The sequence below is a fragment of the Ambystoma mexicanum genome, chromosome 3p (genome assembly GCF_040938575.1).
Source record: "Ambystoma mexicanum isolate Mex_15411 chromosome 3p, UKY_AmexF1_1, whole genome shotgun sequence".
In the NCBI taxonomy this organism is placed as follows: domain Eukaryota; kingdom Metazoa; phylum Chordata; class Amphibia; order Caudata; family Ambystomatidae; genus Ambystoma; species Ambystoma mexicanum.
This window is the reverse complement of record NC_090925.1, coordinates 877017600-877039580: the sequence shown is the minus strand read 5'-3', so window position 1 is coordinate 877039580 and position 21981 is coordinate 877017600. Positions and strand designations below refer to the sequence as shown.

The 21981-nt window shown below is 47.6% G+C and overlaps 1 protein-coding gene across 2 annotated transcripts in view; it reads left to right on the top strand.

Moving 5' to 3' along the window:
• SGF29 (SAGA complex associated factor 29) overlaps nucleotides 1–21981 on the top strand; it is a 340015-nt gene that overhangs the window by 139257 nt on the left and 178777 nt on the right. For both annotated transcript variants that reach the window (XM_069652089.1, XM_069652088.1), the window contains exon 7: nucleotides 10144–10290. In XM_069652089.1, coding sequence (XP_069508190.1) covers nucleotides 10144–10290 — 147 coding nt within the window. The remainder of the gene's footprint in view (nucleotides 1–10143; nucleotides 10291–21981) is intronic.

Here is a 21981-nt window from a genome sequence, read left to right as displayed (position 1 = left end):
TTGGACCTCCTTCGGACGCCCTAGAGAGGCCAGACCCACAGTTGAAGACCACTGCTATAGGTTCTTATGTGAATGCATTCAATAAATTATTCAACATAAGAGAGTATGTGATGCAGTAGGATCGAACCAAGACTCAATAAATGTGCCCTAACTTCAGGAGTCCAATCCCTATGAAGAGTGGGGCCTTTCTCCCCAGAAAGTGTCTTAGTAGGTAAGGTTCTTGTGTTGGTGAATGTTCCAGAGAAGATGAGCTACAAAATGACTGGTAGGTAAAATTATGTGTCTATCTTTCAGGTACAGCTGGTTTCAGATGCAGTGATCAAAATGCGATGGAATGGAATAATCAAAGTTTATTCTAAGCAGAACATGTTTACTTCCTCTTATCGACAGAGGAGCACCGAGGAGGAAGACTACTTCTCTTAGGCTGGTGTGACCAAAGAGTCTCAAGACAAACTGCAGATCGAGCCATCCCCTGACGTACTGTGACCTTCCAGGGCTGCAAAGCCGAATACCAGGGGACCTAAGACCCATTTGCAGTGCAATGTCTTTGCATGGTCGAATCTGCCCAGAACTAAGGTACTGTGGGGCTAAAGGTAGAACTAACTTAAGCCGAAGAGTCACTCCACTGTGACTGGAGTGCGTTACAAGGTGTTTGGTTGTCCACCTATACATCTGACCCATGCAGCTTGTGTCCTTTAGGCTATCCTTTGCAGGGTCCCTATAACTAGTGTTACCTTGCTAAGCATTTTTAGTTTTGGCTATTAGGTGGCACTGAAAGCGCTACCTTTAAAGCCTAAACTATTGTCATTAAAATAAGAGCTTGAAATAGGGGCCTTGAATGTAGGACTGTAATGCTTTTCAATACAGATGATATATGAGGATGGATTTATGTAGTTTGGCTATATGTCCCACCTATTAAACGGCCATTTCGAAGAGAAAGCTATAGAATTTTCCTCCCATTCGACCCATCTCCACCCAAAACAAACCCATGTTTGCACTCTTTACCCTGCTGAATTTGTGAGCTATTTTGTTTTCTACAGAGCCGCCATCTTGAAATGTAGTTGTTCAGTGTTATGTATATTACATTCAAATGTTAAATTTTGATAAGTAACCTATAAAATTGCACTTTTTTTTTTTAAGCATCCTCTATTAATATATTTATCATAAAAACATGAGGACTCTATCCATAAAAAGGATATATTTATGCCACATCATAATTTTTCGACTGGCAGCTCCTACGAGCTGCTGCTGGAGGTGAAGAGCCTGGCGCACAGCCCCCTTTGGTTGGAGTGGCTGTGTTCTTTGGTAACCCGGGGGTAGAGGTAGTGTGTAGCAGGATGTGCAGTGCTTCACCATCACGGTGAACGTTCAGCTCTTGTACCTAGCTCTGCTGACTCCACACAGAAAGCCTTGCATCAACCGCTGAGAGCCGAGCGAACAGAGTGCTGCTGGAGTTGAGAAGAAGCGGCAGCCCTCTCTGAGGGCCCAGTCTGGGCGTGATTTTGGGGCTCTGCTGCTCACCTCGAGCCCCCTTTCCGGCCCTCGCAGGAGCTGTCTCTCTGTGTGCTGTATTGGGAGTTTGACTGCTGCAAGGCGGCCCGGGACAGCGAGCTGATGGACGATACTACCAGGTGCTGGGCCGCCCGGAGCCGTCCCTGCACTCTGCCGGTGCAGCTCACGTGCAGGACATCTTGTGGCAGGTGAGTGCGCTTACTGGCACTGCATCCAGTAGCTTTAACAAGTGCGGTCAATGTCCACAGCGCTGGCAGTAAGTTTAGTTGGCAAGACGGGGCACTCACTGGCGACTTAGAACGCGACCCCATTTGGAAGTCTTAAAATATTCTGCTTATTATGTGTCCTCTATGAAAGCCTATGTCCACAAGCAGCCAACTTTTCTCATATGAAAACGGACGCGACAGCAATGGCTCATGATGTTGACTATTTGTGGTGCCATTTTCTCTGTGTTGAGCCATTCTGTCTTGTAATTGTGCACTATAACGATCCACAGCAAACTGCAGGTAAAAATATTGTTCTGCTTTGCACTTTCTGTTAAGAAAGCTGCTCTTTTTCGCCTGCTATTGGGCTATTTAAATGTGTGTTTGGTTTGATATTTTGAGCCTAGTGAGAGCCAAGGGGTGTGCCTGCTTGTGGTCCTTTTGCTGCAAGGGGCTACTATTTCTTCTGTAGCCTGTTTCTGCTTGTTCACATACCAGGGTGCAGGGGCAAAAAGCTACATACTGTTGTGAATTATACAGCTGTGTGTCCGTTGTCTAATTGCTGTAATTTGATTGGCTGACAGTTTATCATGAACTACCATGGAGATTCATCAACGTTCTGAAAAGAAGGTGGCAGGGTCCTCCTGCTAGCAGGAATACTTCACTATCTATACTGTAGATATTTTATCAGACTTAGGACACAATTAAATCACCTAGTTGTGGCAGCTCGCCCATTCTGATAACATAATTTCAAGGATTGTTGTGTTGGAGGCATATTTTCTCATTATTGAGGAGAGGCGTGGGGGGACTTTGTAACAATGGGTTAGGTAGAAGAGGCAGCATACGGGTATCTGCTACACAGGCCACTGCATAATATTTCTAACACACCCTTGAAAATGGAAGAGGGTGAATCAAGCACGACCTCACATTAGGGGTGCGAGGGCACTCTGATCACTTGACTGCCAGCTGCTGGCTTCATGCATTAAGCAGTGCCCATGAGTAGGAAGCAGGCTAGAGCCATTGCTAGTAGCCTGTGCTCTCTCCTAGGGATCACAACTACAAAGGCCTACCATGTTTCCACAATTGCATCATCCACATAGCTGCAGAATAAGTCCTCAACCCTATTTTCTCTCTCCATAGCCCTCTCATCGCCCCACAGCTCCTGCACCCATCACCTGCTCTATGGTATCTACCCAGCTCACTCATCTCTTAAAAGATCCAGTATCTGTCCACAGCCCGGCTCATTTTCACAGACATAGGATCTCTCCACAATCCCTATCCCACACCCTTCCAGGACCTGTCCACAGCATCAGCATCGCTCCAAGCCCAAGCATCTTTCCCAAGAAACAATGTCTAGCCACTGCCCCAGCATCTTTCTACAGCTTGGGCATCTCCCCTCCACAGCCCCTCCTTTTCCCTCTATCCCAGCACCTAACCAAAACAAGCATTGACAATGCCAACAGTTTGGGCTTTTGTGTAGGCATGGCAAAGGCATCTTCCAGGCACAGACATAGTGGTATTAACTGGCCATTAATGGTAGCAGGGGTGAAATGGTGTGAGTACCTAATTTGTATGTGTAGTAATTTTTAAAATATCCAATCTCTCTCACTTTTAAATATAATCTGCTCTGTTAGTGCTCTATTTTGCCATGATGTCATTGAGAATGTTGTATGTTATGCAAAATGTGATGAAATTGTGATGTTTGAATGCTCTCATGGCCTGTAGAAAAGGGCACAGGGTTAAGGTGGTATCACTTCCAGCACTAGGCTAATTTTGGGGGTTTTGCTGTGTTAAACTTCCACCTTGACATCAATTCAGCTCAAATTCTTTCACTGGCTATACAACATCATCTTCTATAATTTGTGTTCTGGTCCATGAAAGCTCACAATTTGCATACAACAAATCTGGTCAAATCCAAACACCCATACAAAGTTTCATCAATGCATTCTGTTAGGACTGATTTTCTATACGCTGGCCTGGTGGACAGAAGTATATAAGGCCAACCTATATTGGGACGGGACAACTCTGGGGAGCTGTTGCCAAACCAGTTCAAGGTTGCTAGGCGAGTGGTCTAAGAGTTGGTGAGCTTGTAAGGGGTGTACATTGAAGGGCTCCTGGCTATTCCCTGATCAGTCCAGGTGGAAGGGAAGGTGCTGAACAGAATATTGATCAGGGCAAGCTCAAATACAAAAAGACTCCAGGGAGAGAACTTGGATAATTTTTACTCATAGAAATGTGAGACAAGAGGATAGGTCATCATGTTATGACCCATACATTTTACAATGGCGTTAACCAGAAAGTGTTGCAGGATAGGAACAATTAAGAATGATAAACAGAAATACGTAATTGACATAGTGCACTTGAACATTTAAGGACAGAAATACTGAACATATATTTTATCATGGAGGAAAGGTCCTGTTCCATTCATAGGGAACCAATGGTCATTTCATATGCTGAGGTAAACAGTAAGAACAGTCAATACTGTGTTAAAGTCTCAGGTGCTCCCAGGGCATGTAAAGATAACCGCGTGTGTTTCTGCCTGCTGTGGCTATCACTTTGGGTCTCCGGTGCTCCGAGCACCGGAGACCCAAAGTGATAGCCACAGCAGGCAGAAACACACGCGGTTGTGTTGGAAAACGCTGCGGTTTTAAAACCGCAGCGTTTTCCAACACAATAACGTTGTATTTATGTTTGCGGTCGCCTCAAAAGCGACCGCAAACATACATACAACGTTTTTAAAGCTGCGGTTTTATTTCTAAGTTTTCCGGGCTCCTCCAGCCCGGAAAACTTAGAAAAAAAACTGCAGCTAGTGCTTATTTTTTGTAAAAAAAATAAATAGCACTTACCGAGATTCAGCTGCAGCTTTCCTGCTCTGGTCTCCGGTCTGCGTCCTCCGAGTCCCGGCACTAATGAAGGGAAAGCCACCCAGCGGTAGACTTTGTTTACTACAGCTGGCTGGCTTTTCCTTCATTAGTGCCGCAAAAGCAAAAGCCAGCACAGGAGGGCCTCCATTTCACAAAATGGCTGCGCCCCTGTGCTTGCTTTTTCGAATTTTGAGCTTGAATAGCTCAAAATTTTACATAGGAAGTTTTAAAACGGAGGATGCTAGTATTTTTTTTTTTATGTGGCCTATCTATTTTTTAATTAAAAATTTTTACTAGACCATCCCTTTAAGGCTTCACTGCACTGTAAAAAGAACAAGTCCGATTCAAAATGAAAGCAAAACGTTTGGGCGCTCCATAGAAATGGAAGGAAAGGTGCAGTATAGAGAGGAATCCTTCCTAACACGTTCATGCCTGAAACGACTGCTGACAAAATGTGTTTTTTGCCTTGCAATTTCCGGCAGAAACTTTACAGGCATCCGCGTGGACCTCCAGAGGCAGGAATTCTTCACCAAAAGTCCCCTCACCTGAGTTCAGGACTGAGTAATCAAAGAGAATCCCACCAGCGATATTCATTTATTCTTGGCACTAAGAAAAGGGTGCCAAAACCACAAAGAGCCGCTGAAGTGAACTGAATCCATTGGTGCCGACCCCTTCTCCTGTGTGCTGCTGCAAAAGCCCGCCAGAGGTCTCCCCTTTCGTCACCACGACCAAGGAGCAGGAATCGGGGGTCTGCAACGTTGTACCTAAAAGGAAGTGAGCAACCATTTCTTCTTCATTTTCAAGGTACTTTGGGGCTTGGGTTGTAATTACATCCTGCCATTTTCGGTGCTTCCTGGCTTAGCAAGTGCTGTTTTCTTCAAGTAAGATATGACCTCAACTCCTCTGTGCAGGCCTAACAGCTTGTGTGTTGTCAGGAAGGCTCCCCTTGAGCTCCTGTGTTTTCTTCATGAACCACTGACTGGTTAACTAACTTTTCCTCTGAAGATCGTCATCAGAACTGGAACTGTCCATTTGACTTTGGCTGCGATGGTTTCCCAAAGGTCCCATCTTCTTGATCCTATTGGCTTTGACAATGCTGGGTCCTCCATAGGCTTTAATTGTGAACACTTTTATTGCTAGGAAACAGACTGCCTACACCCCTCTGGGAGAGTGAACGTGTTAACAGTTGCTAGCTGTGTTCTGTCTAACTTTAAACTTTCCCACCAACTCAATTTTGCAAAGTTGATACACAAGTGCCGATACTGACCTTAATTGACTTCACTCTATGTGCTGGATATGTAAAGCATAGAAAAAGTTACTCACCTGCATTATTGTTCCTGTAATTACTTGATCCTATATACAATTGAATGTTATTGTTAGTGCTGCATTTTAGATTTTATTGTGTGCCTTGTGTATATATAAATATATTTTAATATAACTTTGAGTATGTTTTTTCTTGGGTCTATGTGTGTACTGATTTCTTTGTACCCCTCTACAGCTCACATAACCCCCTCTTAATATGAGCCTGGCTGCCCAGCCACTCTACCCACTTGTGTAGTACAGGCCAATATTAAGAGTTGGGTCCAATACTAAGCGATAAGTCTTATAAAGTCCCACACCAGTTGGACTTTAGAAAAACGTACCTAAAAACTGTCCACGTTGATTTTCGGCTCACAGCTCGTACTTGGACAAAAGGTATTCATGCCGCAAACATTCTGGAAATTACATCAGCTGAACTAGTGTTTTTTTTTCTATTTTATTTTTTATAAACTACTTCAATATTTCCAGACATGCACAATAGGTCAGAGCTTCAAAGGGAATGAAAAGTATACTTCCCAAAACACACAAACATAAGAAACCAATGCACCTAACATGAAACTAATGCACAGTAAGGTGAGAGGGGTTAAAGGAATAAAGGGAGAATCTTTGCAACACATCAATCATCCACATTACCTAATACTCAAAACACTCAGCTTCCACCATTGGCAACCCTCCATATCCCATAGACCACTTCAAAGGGTTAACCAGCATTAGCAATGCCAGCATTACTTGATTTTTTGTAGGCATGGGAAAGGCATTTGCCAGGCACTGTCATAATGGTTCTACCTGCTGTTAATGGTAGAAGTAGCAACATTTTGCGAGTACATGAGCATATGATAGCAGTGCCTGGCAAAGGCTTGATACCTCTAGACAAGCCAAAACAGTTGGCTTTGTCAATGCTTGGTATTTAAGTGACTAAGAACTTTGCCTTTCGAGCTGCTACATAAGACTTTTGTTCTTCTCATACAATGACATTGGATAGTTAGAGATTGGACTACCAAAGCGCTAGATAACCTTGAAAAGTAAATTGTTGCTAAAGTGTGAATAACCTTCCTTTTTTTCCCACAGTCGTTGTCTGCTGTGACTTTATTATCTGAATGCATTACCGTTCATCTGTAGTGTATTCAAGTGCACGGCACTACTCGTTTATACGGTAGAACTGTCATTAGTGCTATTCTCTGTAAAAAGTGTAACCGGAAACAACTACAATTTTAAGCAGTCACCTGTGAAAAGTATTGTGAATAATTCCTGTGTTTGTTGGTTAGTCTAGTATTTACTTACCTTCCTTGTGTATATAAAATAAATATATTTCAATATAACTTTCAGTGTGACTATTGTATAGACTGGGTTCAGTGTAATTACCTACAGTTCACATCCTCCTCATAAAATATGCTTGGCTGCTCTGCCATTCAACCAAATCTTTGGGTAGTAGAGACTTATACTAAGAGTTGAGGACCTGTATACCAAGGGATCGTTGATTAGAGTCTGGCCTTAAGTGGACTTTAGGAAAACACCCCTAAAACACACACCCAGACTTTTAGGCACCAATGATGTGGAATGGAACGGACAGTCCCACCCCCTTCTTGGGCACCACAAGCACAAAGGCATTACTAGTCCACGAAGGCTAGGGCGGTCTTAGGCAAGTGCATGACCTTATAAGTGGTCTACTGACCTGGTAAGGCAGGAAGAACAGCAAACAACAATGAGGCCGAAGAACAAGCAAAAATCTTGTGGCATGGCCATTTTAGGTGGCTAGCAATGTTCAGTAGCCAATGCGGTAAATGCAAAAGTGCACACAAGAAATAACACAAAAATGGTAAAAATATAATTGCTGCCAACAGCATGGGTTTAAGCACATATAAAAGTAATGAAAAATCCCAAGTGTAAAGGACTAGGGTATTACAAACGTATCCCCTCTGCACTGCATTGTAAGATGCTGTGTGCATTGTTAAAACGTTAACAAAAAAGTAAAGGGACCAAGTGCTGATAGTCTGAAAGACTGATCAGTTTCCCGATTAAAAAAAAATAAAAATGCTTCACTTTCTGTAAAAAGTCAGGACAGGTTCAAAAACAAAAGCAAACATTTTGGGGGTCCATAGAACTATGCAGGGAAAATTGCTAAAAAAAATAAATCTTTCCTAACCCAGGCCCTGCACAGCTTCTGTTGAGACGGGAATGCTGAAAAGGTAGGAACAGGCATCTTGTAGCACAAGTTGAACATCCAACAAGTTCCACTGATATTTTATTTACTTTGTTTTTTATATAGTGTTGACAATGCACAATGCATCTGAGCACTTAACAATGCATATAAACACTATGTAATAACATACAAATATTAAATCTAAGATCATAAAGTAGCAAAAAGCAAGTGTGAATAGGTCATACAATCATCGAAACTATCAATCTTGATTATTTCATTTTATTTTTCCATAGCCATGTTTCAGTGTTTTCCTGAATCTCAGGTAGTCTGGAATTGTACGTAAAACAGATGGTAATAGGTTCCAAAAATACACAGCAGCACCTGAAAAAGATCTTTTGGCAAAAGACATACATTTGAACTTTGGTACTTCAAGAAGTAGTGCGTCTCGACTACGGAGACCTCTTGACCCTCCTGATATTTTTTTATTTGACAGAGAAGAAAGCAGGAGTCTGAAAATGAATAGCTTTGTAAGTTATACCGAATTTAAATATTGTAGCTTCAAGAGGTAGCCAATGGTGGGATTGCTAAATCAGGGTAATACGATCAAATTTCTGTGCCCCAGAAACAAAGTGTATAGCTGTATAAATGACCGCTTTGATGGGCCAAAGATGATTGTTGGATACCAATTAAAATTGATTTTTCATAATCACTAAGTGATCAAACTAAAAGCCGAAAGTGATCAGTAGAAACCGTTTTTCACTGCTCTCAGCATAAATAGTTGGGAATTATAGGATCTTACGCCCATGGCTGCAGTGAGGTTGCCCAGGAAGAGAGGTGGTCAGTCCATTGGGTGTTCCAGGGACACTTCCAAAAGGTCAAAGCACGGATCCTCGGGCAGGTGTCGAGACTGGTTGTTCCTACCAGTCCAGGCATTGAATCGTGGCAGAATGTGGATTGGGCTTATACAGCCCCCTCCCCACCAGCTCCTGCCAGCTCCTGCACACAGGAGAACCTTCACACGCTTTCCTCAAGAACCCTGCATGTACCTGGCAAGTTAGGACTGCCAGCAAGAACAGGACATCTTTAACTGGACTTTAAACACGTGGAGAGGCCGTTTTGAGTATATGGTTCTCTTAAGTGCATTATTGTGGCTAAAAGAGAAGGGCTCAATAGTGCACCCGCTAAATGGGTAAAAATACAACTGCCACCAGCCTGTTCAGAGGATGCCTGGAAAAATGTTAATCAGAACAGAGGAAAGGGGACAGTGTCCCCACAGCACCCCATGTAAAATGGCTTGTGCTCAATGGGCCAAACCCCATCATTAAAAGGAGATGACCACTCACACACTGGCAGACACATGGGACACCCAGTGCTCACAAAACGACATTGCAAAAGGGTAAGGGAGGACATTTGTAGAACACTGCATAGGGATGAGGGTGGGGTTGCTGACATAGCTAAACATAGAATAAAGGGGAGAGATCTCCTCCACTGGAATCCCCCGCATGGTGTCCAGTGTCCCCAAAACAAAGGTGAATGCAGGAGAGGAGTGTGATAGTCTCACGCACCTTGAAGTTCAGTGAAAAAGTCCAGAGAATCTAATAGTAGTGCTGGGAGGCTCAAGGAAGAGAGGCAACGACTTACAAAAAAAGAAAATCTCTCTTAACAATTACTAACACAATCGAATGGATGACAGTGTGCACATGAACTTACAGCCACAGTGTCTGAATGGTGCTCTCCAAAAGAAATGTGTTGCGATGCTAAGTGAACATGAAAAAAGCCTATTTTACTGAAAAACGGGTTATAAACACAAAAGTCTTGAAACCTTCTGGTGGGGCCTTATAGAAAAGCAGTAAAAAGAAAAAGCCTTCCTCACTGATTCAGAAGAAGTTGTGGTGTGCAAGTGATAGACTGAAACTTCCAGTGTGCGACAGAAGAAGTTTTGACTGAGGTAAGATTGGTAGAGGAAGTCATCTCCTTTGTAACATAGTGGCAGCAGTAGGATGAGGGGCATACAAGCAAACTCCTTGGTGGAAAGTTGGACCTTTGGTGTGTAAGAAAACTCTTGACTGGTTAATGGAGTGAATTTTCATTTCTTCCCCCAAAGGCCGCCGCCTCTTTGTGGAGCGATTCCTGCCTCCAGTGACTATGTGGCAAAGCCAGGTGATAAGGTGGCCGCTCGGGTGAAAGCTGTGGATGGAGATGAGCAGTGGATCCTGGCGGAGGTGGTCAGCTACAGCCATGCGACCAACAAGTAAGGAGAATTTGGAGGCACTTAAGATTGAAACATTGCTGTTAAACGAAGGCACCCGTTTCTGTTTTAAGGGGCACGGACTAGCTGCAGTGGCTGTAGGATTTATTTCATAGTAGATGACCTATCTAGGTGTCATGCTCTGTCCTTTATACTACGAGTTCAATATGTACCCTTTCAGTGAAACTCTGTGAATTAGTTGCCCTTGGTTGTGATCTGGCAAATCTCTTGTGTAATGTATGCCTTCTGGTTAAATCTGTTAATATGGATTTCTAAACTCTGGCCTGGTAGACTGTGTTTAGGAGGCCACCCTAGTTATAGTGAACCTCGGCAATCTGGGAGTATAGCCAATCCCAATCATGGTAAGCGTTTAGAGTGGTCAAGGCTGAGTCTCGAGGGAGGTGAGTGGGGACAGGGGTCCACAATGAGTTCACACAGTAAGTGATTACACTTAGACAGTAAGTACAAAAATACTATATTTAATATAGCCCCAAGAACACTTTTCATGTGATATTACTGAAATGTATTTCAACAAATGAAATGTTACCAGAATTATATATTTTTTTATATGGGGGGTTCTCCCCAATCCTCCCGTTTCCCCCTTGTAACTCCAACCTGAACCACCCCACACACCTTTTAACACTTTACCCCCACCCCCTATATATATATTTTTTCCGGTATTGTTTCGGTAATATTTCATTCAGTATTTACATTTTGGGAACATCACTGGATATGTATCAATCAGGTAATCTCACACAACTGTCTAAATATAAAACTTATATAGAGTCACAGATAATACAATTTTATAAATCACCTAATACCTGCAAGGAAAAGGCCCGTAATTAGGCAATTGTATCAACAGTTCATAGGAATAGAAGTCCTAAATTTAGAAGTCCAACCCTAAGTTGAATGAGGTCTTGTGTCCAAAAGTTCACAAAGTACGTGTAGAAGTTGGTAAAAAGGTAGTAAATGTTTCTGTGGGTGTGAAGATTAGTGCAGAAGTTTCAAAGGGATTTACAGGTAAGTAAATTATTTTTCCTAGTTTCTAGGGCAGCTTTTTCAACAAACATGGTAAAAGCAATGGAAATAAATATAAGACAAAGTTCTTAAGAAACGTTATAATAGAGGAGATAGGAGCACTGGTAAGTATTGCAGCTGTTCACTGCCCTTACTCTGATTTTTCCAATGGACTTAGCCGGTCGAATGCAGGTTGCTGCAGGTAGGTTTTCCAGCCATTAGCTCTAGTAGAAGATGCCCAGGAGCTGCGGGTGCCAGCAAGGCTCCGGTCGGGTCCAGGAGCCGAGTCCCTTTCCAGTGGAGAAAGGCAGCAGGTACCGATGCAGGGCTCTTCAGAGCACTCTACCAGACGTGGGAATGGCCGAATTCTGTGACAATCAACGCACACGGGTGACAGCAGGTGTCCCAGTAGTCGCAAACAAAGGAAGCCTTCCAGAACAAGGCCTGTCGATGCGGGGACACTGAAACATGGCAGGAAGGCTACTTGCAGGCCTTGCTGAGGGCCCCTCAAGTTCCAGGACAAAATGCAGAAAGGTACTGCTCCTAGCAGGGTAGCCCAAAACGGAGCTGCTCTGTCCACTGGGTGGTACAGGGTGTTGGGTAAGATTTTCATATCGATGCTAAATCTTCCTGACCTGTGTCAGCCCCAGAACCTTTTGTTTTGACTAGGTAACTATTTTACCTTGTCCCTAGTCTTTTATTCTTTTTATGGGTGACCTTTGTATGTCTCTCCATAGTGCATGGTTGAAGTTATAGTTTCCTACAACTTTTGGGCTTAGGCTGGGTTGCCCCTATGGGCTCCCCTGTTAACTTCTCTTTCATGTACTTGGGTGAACTACAGTTCCCAAGTAGTAAAGAGGGATTTTCATCCCCCTTTACATTGTATATAGTGGGCCAGCACAACTCACCTTATGTGGAGTACTGGGAGGGATACCATGTATCCCCTTTCTTACTTACCTGGTAACATTTTGTTACAATTGCGAGTTTTATATGAATGGCAGGTGGCAGTGGTTTTACCTTTATTACTCACAGGTTAATTCAGCCTCTGTAATGCACAGAAGGGCCACTGTTTTTCCAAAATGGTGGACTCCTTCTTTTTTCGCCATTTCTTGTGTGCTTGCTGTTTCTGAGGTCTTCCCCTGTGGATTCCCCGCCCTGCACAGGCTCCAGTGTGTCTGGAAAGACAGGAAGCGAGGGAGGAGTCCAAAACTCTGCAGCCCTTTGTCGTCCACCTTGCCTGGAAGGGAACAACTCCCAGTGGGGGGATGGTTGTCCTGATTGGACAGTCAGACTGCCCCTTTATGTAAAATGCAGGGAGCGAATGCAGAGGTTGTGCTGTAGTTCCTGATAAAAACTCTGAACCTGGAAGCTGCTGACAAGTCGACCACTGGAAACAAAATCAAAGAGGAAGATGAAGAAACCAAGGTTTTAGTGATTTCCAGCGACCGGAGAGCCTGCTGTTACCCTTCCTTCAAATCGACCTGGGGACTCTGAAAATGACGACCCAGAGCCTGGTGAGACCCACTAGATTCAAGAAGACCTGCATTTTGAGCCATCCCACATCATGCTGCAACCTTGCAGGGCTGCAATACCCCAATACCCTGGGACCTCAAGCCATTGTGCGATGCATGGTCTTCCAAATTCCGAACGTGCTTAAACTTTGTGGGCATCCTGCTGGACCTAAGAGATGTGAATCTAGTCTTTAAAGTCCCCTCACCAGAGTACTGTACCTTGCAAACAACGAGAATCCGACCAGCGATATTCGGTCTTCTTCTGTGCTCCTGAAAAAAGCGCCATATCCACAGAGCCACATCTTGCCATGAGGAAAATATTGCCTGGAGCCGCCTTCCGTAATCTCTGCTGCAAAAGTCCTTCCAAAGTCCTGTCTTCTAGACCAAGGAATCCATCGGCCCAGTTTTTGGCTGCATATCCTGAGGTCTTCCTGCTGCAACACATCTGTGCTGAGTTACTGTGTTGGCTGTGGTATTTACTTGCTTTCAGTCTCTTGTGATTCCTGTGTATCCTTGAGGTGCTACTTTGATTGGGAGGTCTCTCGTCCAGTTCGCCCAGGCCCACTGCTGGAATCTTCCTAGGTGTCTTCTCTGAAGTCTCTGGACCCTAACTTACTTTCAATGTGAACTACTTGCTTTTTGCCTAGTCTTCCTCAAGAACTCTGACTTTGCCTGCAACTAAGCCCTATCTCACCCTGCCTACTGCTGGCTCCTAGACCATGAGGTTCCCTCTTCTGCCTCCGAGACAACTCATGTAGTAGAATTGGGAAGGTCTAGATAATTTAAATGATCTGCCTTGAAAGGTAGAACAAGTGTTGAAAAGTGTACTTAATTGTAAAAGAGTCAGTTGGTAACTTGAAACTCTGAGTGAATAGTTAAATGTCTCCAGCATGGGGTCTGGCATGAATTCACATGTTCATGAATATTCCCTGTCGTTAGGCTGGGAATCCTCAGTAAAAGAAAACAGTTTCACTTTCACTTACAAACTGTATTTCTCCTCTAAACCAATTACTGTCCTCTGGGTCATACTGCACCCAGCCAATGACAGTCCTCACCCTAAGCCCCACTTTTGGCCGCCATCTTTAGATTTTTACAGCACGTTTCAGTGTTGGTAGTCCTCTGGTTTTGCTCTGTGAGCTTCTTCATTTGTTTTTGTTTTTTGATGGAACAAGTTTCTATTTTTGTCAAAAAAGAGCCCGTGTGCTCTTCTCTCCATCTGCCGACAGCGGGGACCAGTTTGTCAGTGAATTTCAAGTGCCCCTCAAGGGCGAGGATCGTCTAAGTTTCTTAAAAGTTTCCAGAAGGCCATCGGGCCTACTCAGCACCTCCGGCCATGACGGAGGAGAAGGAAGGAAGGTCCCTTTTCAGACCCTGCACCAGATGCGTGCTACGGAACGTGTTTGCAGAGGACAAACACCTCCAGTGCCTCTACTGTCTTCACCCAGACCACAAGGAGGGAGAGTGCGAGATATGCCTCGGCTTCTCCAAGAAAACAATGAAGAATCGACACAGTAGACTGGCGGCGTGGCTGAACGACAATGCCTCTTCCCCGTGCCCCGAGCAGGGTCATCCTTCACCTAGGACCGGCATGTCCGAGGAGCGGGCTTCTAAGTCCTTTGAGGGCACCCCATCTATGGGGGCCCAAGACAAGGCTAAGCACTGCAAGTCCAGCTCCATCAGGGTTGCAGCGCAAGTGGGTCCTGCGATGGGCCGGGCGCGATCAACATCTGCCTCCATCGCCAGCCAGCCAGCAATTCGAGCTCCTCTTCAAATAGAAAATCGCCCAACCCGACTAAGCTGCGGGAGAAGCCAGGGGCTGAGGAAAAGGCAGCTGACCTACCCGAGAAGGTGGCACAGGAGAAGTCCTCATCGACGATTGAGGTGGTGGCGGCTGCTCTCACAAGGGCATAAGGGGCTGACCCCGCAAGGTAATCCCTACTACGCCCGATGTGTCCCTGCCTCTGAGGCGGGACGCCTCCACTGTGACTGTGGCAAATCCGGCTGGCACGCCTGAGAGGAGCATGCCGTCTCTGAGCCCGGCTCCAACCCCTCAGGGTCCAAAAAGGACTGGGGGCCGAGGAAGTCCCAGGCCGTGGAAGTTTCATCCACGGACGATGAGGACCTGGAGTCCCTACATACGGACGTGGAGGACGAGGAGGGCACAGGGCCTAGCACTCCGATCACGCCATTCCCACCGAGGGATGTATCCCTGGACATCCTATCGACCCAGTTCACTTTGATGTTTGAAATCCAGTAAAGGATGCCGCAAGCCCTGGTTCTGGCGGCCCTCGACCAGCCTCCGGCTAAGAAGAGGAAGCGTCACCAGACACCCCCGTTTTAGCCTCCTCATCTGTGTTGGGTGCCTCCCCCCGGTAGACCCGGATACTGGGACGGACACAGCGACGACAGGTGACGATGATATAGTCACAGCGGATGGATCTCTGCATCTGAGAGCATCCCCACCGGATGAGGTGGGGTCGTTCCATTCCATGTTTGCTAAAGCTTCTGAAACTTTCCAGCTTACGCCCGAGGAGACCAAGGAGGCGCAAGGCCAATAGGAAGACCATCATGGCAGTACCTGTGCTGGACGACATGTGGCAAGAGGGCATAGCCCTCTTGTAGCACCCCTGCATGGCCCTGGCCAAGCGGGATAGACTGGAGGAAAAGTACTGGGTGCCAGAGTCCGCACCCAAGAGCCTATGGTCGTAACCATCGCCGGATTCAGTGGTGTCGACGACTGCGAGGAAAAGGTTGTCGAATCCTTCCTCATCATCCTCAGTCCCTACGGACAGCGAGGGTAAGATGTTGGACGCCATGGGGAGGAAGGTTATCTACACCGCAGCGTCAATCATCAAGGGGGTCAACGCACTGGCGATCGTGGCCAGGTAAGACAGAGAGCTGTGGTACAAGTTGGGCCTGATTCTGAAGTTCCTCCCAGACAACAAGAGGGTGGAGGCGATGGTCCTCTTCCAGGAGGGAGAGGTGGCTTTGGAGCATGCCTTCACGGTGGCACTGGACATCGCTGATACAGGATTCCGGCAGATGGGGAACAGTGTTGGCCTCTGTTGTCAAGGCTGGCTGAAAGCCACAAATTTCTGCCAGGAGGTCGAGGTGAGTGTACTAGACATGCCGTTCGACGGAGATAACCTTTTTGCGAAGATTGGCAACTAATCCTTGTAGGCCATCAAGGTGGATACAGAGACGGCCTGTGCCCTGGGCACGCTCCAGCAGCACTGCTCTTCCCTTTGCTCCTCCTTAGAAAAGTCAAGCAGATCGACAAAAGGTTTCCCCTGGTACTGCCAGCCCTCCTGGACCACGACACAAGAGGCCTACAGAGGCTGTTTCAAGGCCTACGGTGGAGGTGGTCCGCACTGCCGTCGCCCTCAAGGCAGTGCGCCGAAGCAGGACTGAATTGGCAAGGACGTCAGGCCCCCACCCATGCACCCCAGTGGGAGGCCAGCTGACTGGATTCATCAGCAAGTGGAAGATGATCTCCATCGACAGATTGGTGCTGGACGCTCTCGCCCTCGGTCATACCCTGGAGTTTCAGCATAGATGTCTGTGGATCCCTCCGGTGGCCTGGTGGGATCAGCACATCCCTCAACTCTTGGAGGAGGTACAAGCCATGCTGCAAAAGGGGGCGATAGAGCTGGTTCCTCGACGATTCGGGGCTCCCGAGTCTACTGCAGATACGTTTTAGTCAAAAAGAAAACCGGGGGCTGCCGACCCATTCTAGAGCTATGGCGTCACAACAAGTACCTCAAGTCTCAAAGATTCAGGATGGTCACGCTGCAGCACGTGCTCGGCCAACTGGAAGAAAGAGACTTCTTGGCATTGCTGGGCCTGGAGGAAGCCTACTTCCACATCCCCATTCACAAGAAGCACCAAATGTTCCTGCGCTTCGTAGTGCAGGGGTGGCACTACCAGTTCAAGGCCCTCCCCTTTGGCCTGAAGTCAGCCCCCAGGGTGTTGGCCCATCTGCATCCACGGGGGATACACGTGTACCTGTACCTGGACAACTAGCTCATTCGGTTCAGTTCGCAAGAGTTTGCTGCCAGACACAAAGAGACTGCCGTCCAGCTACTGACTGATCTGGGATTCTCCATCAATTATCCAAAGTTGTGCTTGACGCCATCGCAGAATGCGCTGTTCCTAGGAGCCAGACTCAATAGTCACCTGCCTATCATCGCCCTCCGAGGAGATGGTAGCGACAATTCTGGGGAAAGTGCAACGACTGTTGTTACTCAAGACCGCCACGGTGTGGACCATCAAGTCGCTTCTCGGCATGATGTGTCTTGCATCTACCTTCTCCAACTCTGCAGGTCACTGATGCTACCGCATAAGGGAGTTCCTGGACACTCGATGGATTCAGGGGCCGGAAACTTCGCGGACAAGATCACACTCGACAATGAGTTCCGTCGGGTGATACAGTGGTGGGGGCATTCACTCCAATGTCGCTCGGGGCACACGGTTCCAAAGACCCCCCCTACCAGGAGACGGTCACCAAAGACGCTTCCCTGGAAGGTTGGGGAGCACACACCGGACGTCCGCACGCCAGAGGCCTGTGGCAGGTGGAGGAGAAGGATCTTCACATCAATATCCCAGAGCTGCGGGCATTGTTCTGGGCCCTCAAGTCATTCCTCCCGTCTATGAAGGGCAAGGTGGTGGGGATCTTCACGGACAATACCACCACAATGTTCTACATCAGGAAGCAGGGGCGTACTCGATCTCCATCGCTCTCCAAGGAAGCGCAGGACTTGTGGCACTGGGCTGTCAGACAAGAGATGTTCCTTGTCCCCTTTTACCTGGTGGGAGTCAAAAACACGATCGCCGACTCCCTCAGCAGGGAGATGCGCTCCTGTCCTGAATGGGAACTTCAGCAGGACCAGGTCGACCACATCTTCATCAAGTGGGGCAGACCCCAGGTCCATGTGTTTGCGACTGCGGTGAACTCCAAATGCCAGTAGATTCCACCAACTGAGGAGCCTGGGTGACGCTTTCTCCTTCCCGTGGGAAGGCCCGTTTCTGTACGCATTCCCGCCGTTGCCTCTCTGCTATGACTGATCAACACACTCGGTGCTGTTGCAGATGGCCAAGGCAGATTTGGTACCCAGACTTTCTCAACCTGTCAGCATTGCCGACGGTCAAGCTGCCAGTAGTCCTGGATCTTCTCACCAGAGAAGGAGGCGCAATCCTGCACCACGACCCAGGATCGCTGAACCTGAGGGCTTGGCTCTTGCAGCCCTGAGTTTGGACGATACAAGTTGCCAGCGGACTGCAGAGAGGGCCTTGCCAGGGCCTGAATGTCGTAGACTCTGAAGTGCTACGGTCACAAGTCGAAGCGTTTCGCTAGGTGGTGCCGGTCGCAGAAGATCACCCCTCCTGAGGGTCACGGCCCTGCAGATTCTTCATACTTGTTGTACATGGCCCAGGTGGGACTGGCGCACGCCTCTATCAAGGTGCATCTGGCGGCTATCTCCCGATACACCAGGTCTCCAGGAAGATCTTCGCTTTGGTCTCACCATCTCGTCAAGGAGTTCCTCAAAGGACTGTTTAGATCTTTCCCACCGGTGAAGGCTCCTTCCCCGGTGTGGAACTCAACGTGATGCTGACAAGGCTCATGGGGGCCCTTTTTGAGCCTATGTATCGGGCCCCTCTCAAGTCTTCTTGTGGAAAACATCTTTCCCTGTGGCCATCACCTCTGCAAGGCGGGTGGGTGAGATCCAGGCCCTATCCTGAAAACAGCCACATCCTGCTTTACACGCGTCAAGGGTGGTGCTGCGGATGCACCCCTCTTTCATGCCGAAGGTTCAGTCGGAATTCCTCCTCAACGAGCTTTTGGCATTACCTTTGTTTTTCCTGAAGCCTTCGTCACCGGCTGATTGGGCCTTGCACTCGCTGGGCGTTGCTCGTGCCCTGAAGTTCTACGTGACATGCACAAAGTGTTTTCGGACGACGTCTGAACTGTTTGTGAACTTTGGTTCTGTGACCCATGGCAAGACCTTGTCCAAGGTTTCCATCTCCAGGTGGCTCTCCGGCTGCATCATGCACTTTCATCGGTTGGTGAACCGACCGCTGCCCAGCTGTCTCAAAGCCCACTCCACCAGAGCGAGCACTACAGTGACGGCGTTCCTGTCTAGTGTGCCCCAGGGCTTCTACGTGGAGGTCCATGCACACCTTTACAAAGTTCTGCTGCGTCGACAGGGATTCCAGAGAGGAATCGAGAGTCGGCCAAGCAGTACTAAGCAACCTGTTCCCTTGAGGTGCGTCTGTTCCAGAGGAAAGACTTGATTGCTTCTGTTGAGCCTTGCCACATCCCGTGGTTGTGTAATGTTGTATTGCTATACATTCGTTATTCATGGGCATGTGAATCCATGCCAGACCCCATGCTGGAGAAGGAAAGGGTTATTTACCTGTAACTATTGTTCTGATGCTTGTGAATCTGCATAGAATCGCAAGCTGTGCATATAGTCCAACATCTAGTGGTAACCAAGGAGTATTGCATCTTGTCTTTCGACGATCAAAAGGGGACGTCGACATGGGCGTGCCTGTAACACTATCCCTAACGTGACATGTAGTGTACCGAAAATCCCTCACGCGTCGGGGTCCCTCAGATAGTTTTTTCCGCCCAGCTAGCTGGTCGCCTTATGCAGAGCTCTTACAAATTGCACAATTATATTCTTCCACGACCTCTGGTCGTTTATATATTATTCGTCCCCTCTTTGACGATTCCTTCTCAACCACCGCCGAAGACAGTGGAAGAACAGACTTCGACGGCTGGTTCTCCGGTCAACGCTGACAACCGAGTGTCCGGGCCTTCTGGCCGGCCTATACAGTAGGGAGAGTGGGGTCTCTTTCCTTTTCAAGAATGTCTTTATTTCTACCTTCTCTTTGCCCCTTGGTTTTGCCGTTGCTTTAATACACCTGAGCTACGGACAGGACACCATTTAAATGTTGCCCTTCCTGTAAGGGCAAGTACCCCTGGAGGGACACACACCAGAGGTGCAATAAGTGTCCCCCTCGCGATCACCACGAGGCGTCCTGTCGGTCTTGTCAGCTCTTGCGTCTTAAGACGATCAAGAGCTTAGAGTCAAATGGTGGGCGGCCATACGCCATGATGCAGGCCGAGGGTAGCTCCCCTCCGCCACAGGCGCCGAGAGTGACGGGGAGTTAAGTGACGGGCGTGGCTCTGATACAGATACCATCAAATGATCACTGTCCGTCCCCAGCCCCACCAGGCGAACGATAGTTCTGCTATGGGGCATGTACATCCCGGCGACAGGGATGCACCCGCTACTCATATAAGCAAGCACACAACCCCTGGTACCGCCTCAACGGAGTCGTCGAAACGGTCCAAGGCACCAACGGGTATGTCAAGCTCCTCGACGACACCCGCCGATCCGCGCAGTCGCCAGTCCTCCCTGCATCCGCATAAGCGACATGCGTCTGGGCACTCCACAGACAAGGGCGCCCGAACCAAATTCAGAAGGCTGTCGAGATACCTACTAAGAGCGCGCCGACGCATAAGGTTCCGGCAACGGGGAAAACGCTTGAACAGCCTAAACCCCTCCTGGAGACGCCGAACATCCGCAGTCGTCTCGCAAAGAACGTTTCGACAGCCAATAAACCCAAGGACAGGTCGAAAGACACATCCTCACGCCCGCAAAGGTGTGAAGACTATTCTGAGAGCCCCCAGCCTAAAACCCTCTCAGATAAATCTCGGCATTCTAGGCAGGTAGATACCCAGGAGGAGCCCTTTTCCCCCTCGGGGCCCCTATGACCCCACTTTATGGACCAAGAGGATGATCCTTTTGACGATCCCACTGTCACCTACCCATACCTCAGATCCTGACACCATATGCATGGATCCTCCCGCCTCCCCACTTCTGCGTCAAGCATCTCCTACAGATGATCAGATGGCGTTTAACGCTATTCTGAAAAAAGTATATTCTAAAGGAGAAGCCTCCTGCCAGCCATGCTATCCCTTTACTTAACTCCATTAATAGGCGCATCGCCCCTTCCTTACTGACACCTTCACAGACTAGGGCTGTGAACCCACGGGTGGAGAAACCTTTTTGCCCCTCCCCTACTGAACCTCTCTATATTAGGGGAATTGCCACCCCAGATTCTCTCATGGTCACTACAGAAAATAAGAGGGCAAGGGTGCCCTTGTCCACAGGTGAGGCACCGCCGGACAAGGAATACAAAAAACTGTATGCCCTAGGAAAACGAGTCACTACTGCGGCAGCATATTCCATCAGGATTGCCAACAATACCACGCTGTTGGGCAGTTACTGTGATGTTCAATGGAGCCTGCTAGAAGAGGCCCTGCAGGAGGTCCCAGAACCAATACGTTCTCGCCTGCTCACGATTGTGTCAGAGGGTAGACAAGTAAACCATAACATCCTTAAAAACACCTTAAATACTGCGGAGACAGCAGGGAGGACCCTGGCCCAATGAACCCTTTTTTAAAATGTCACGCCTGGTTAAAGAACTCATGGTTCAAACCGGAGACACAAGCATCTCTCATCGGCAAATGGGTGGAGGAGGCCAACCTGTTCGGCAAGGCTGTAGATGAGGTGCTAGAAACTACCAAGAAGGAACACGAGACTTTGAAATCCTTCAACCAAATCACTCAAAGGCCCTTTCAACAGAGAGTTGGAACTTCTCGCTGCTCCTTTCGCAGACAGTCCTATTCTCGTTCCCCTCATAACCAATATGGAACGGGTAACACATGGCCCTCAGAACAAGGCTCTGCTGCCTCAAATCAGTACCCACCAAGGGGACAGCGCTGCAGTAAACAAAGGGGTCGCAATGCCAACCCTAGAGGGTCCATGGCCTCCAGTCAGAAATGACTCTCAGGTCCGGGTCCCCTCCCATGCCTTCCAGATCGGGGGACGTATAACATAATTTTTACACACATGAGATGGGATTACCACAGACCAGTGGGTGCTCAAGACTGTCACCCACGGTTATTGCATCGAGTTCTGCCAGCCACCTCGATTCAGGCCACCGAATTCCCGATGCTTAACACTGGAATACATCAGAATCCTGCTGCAAGATGTCGACAACCTGCAGGAAAAGGGCGCAATCGAAGTTGTTCCCATTCTACAGGTAAACAAGGGTATTTATTCAGTGTAGTTTTTTTGTACCCAAAAAGGATCTC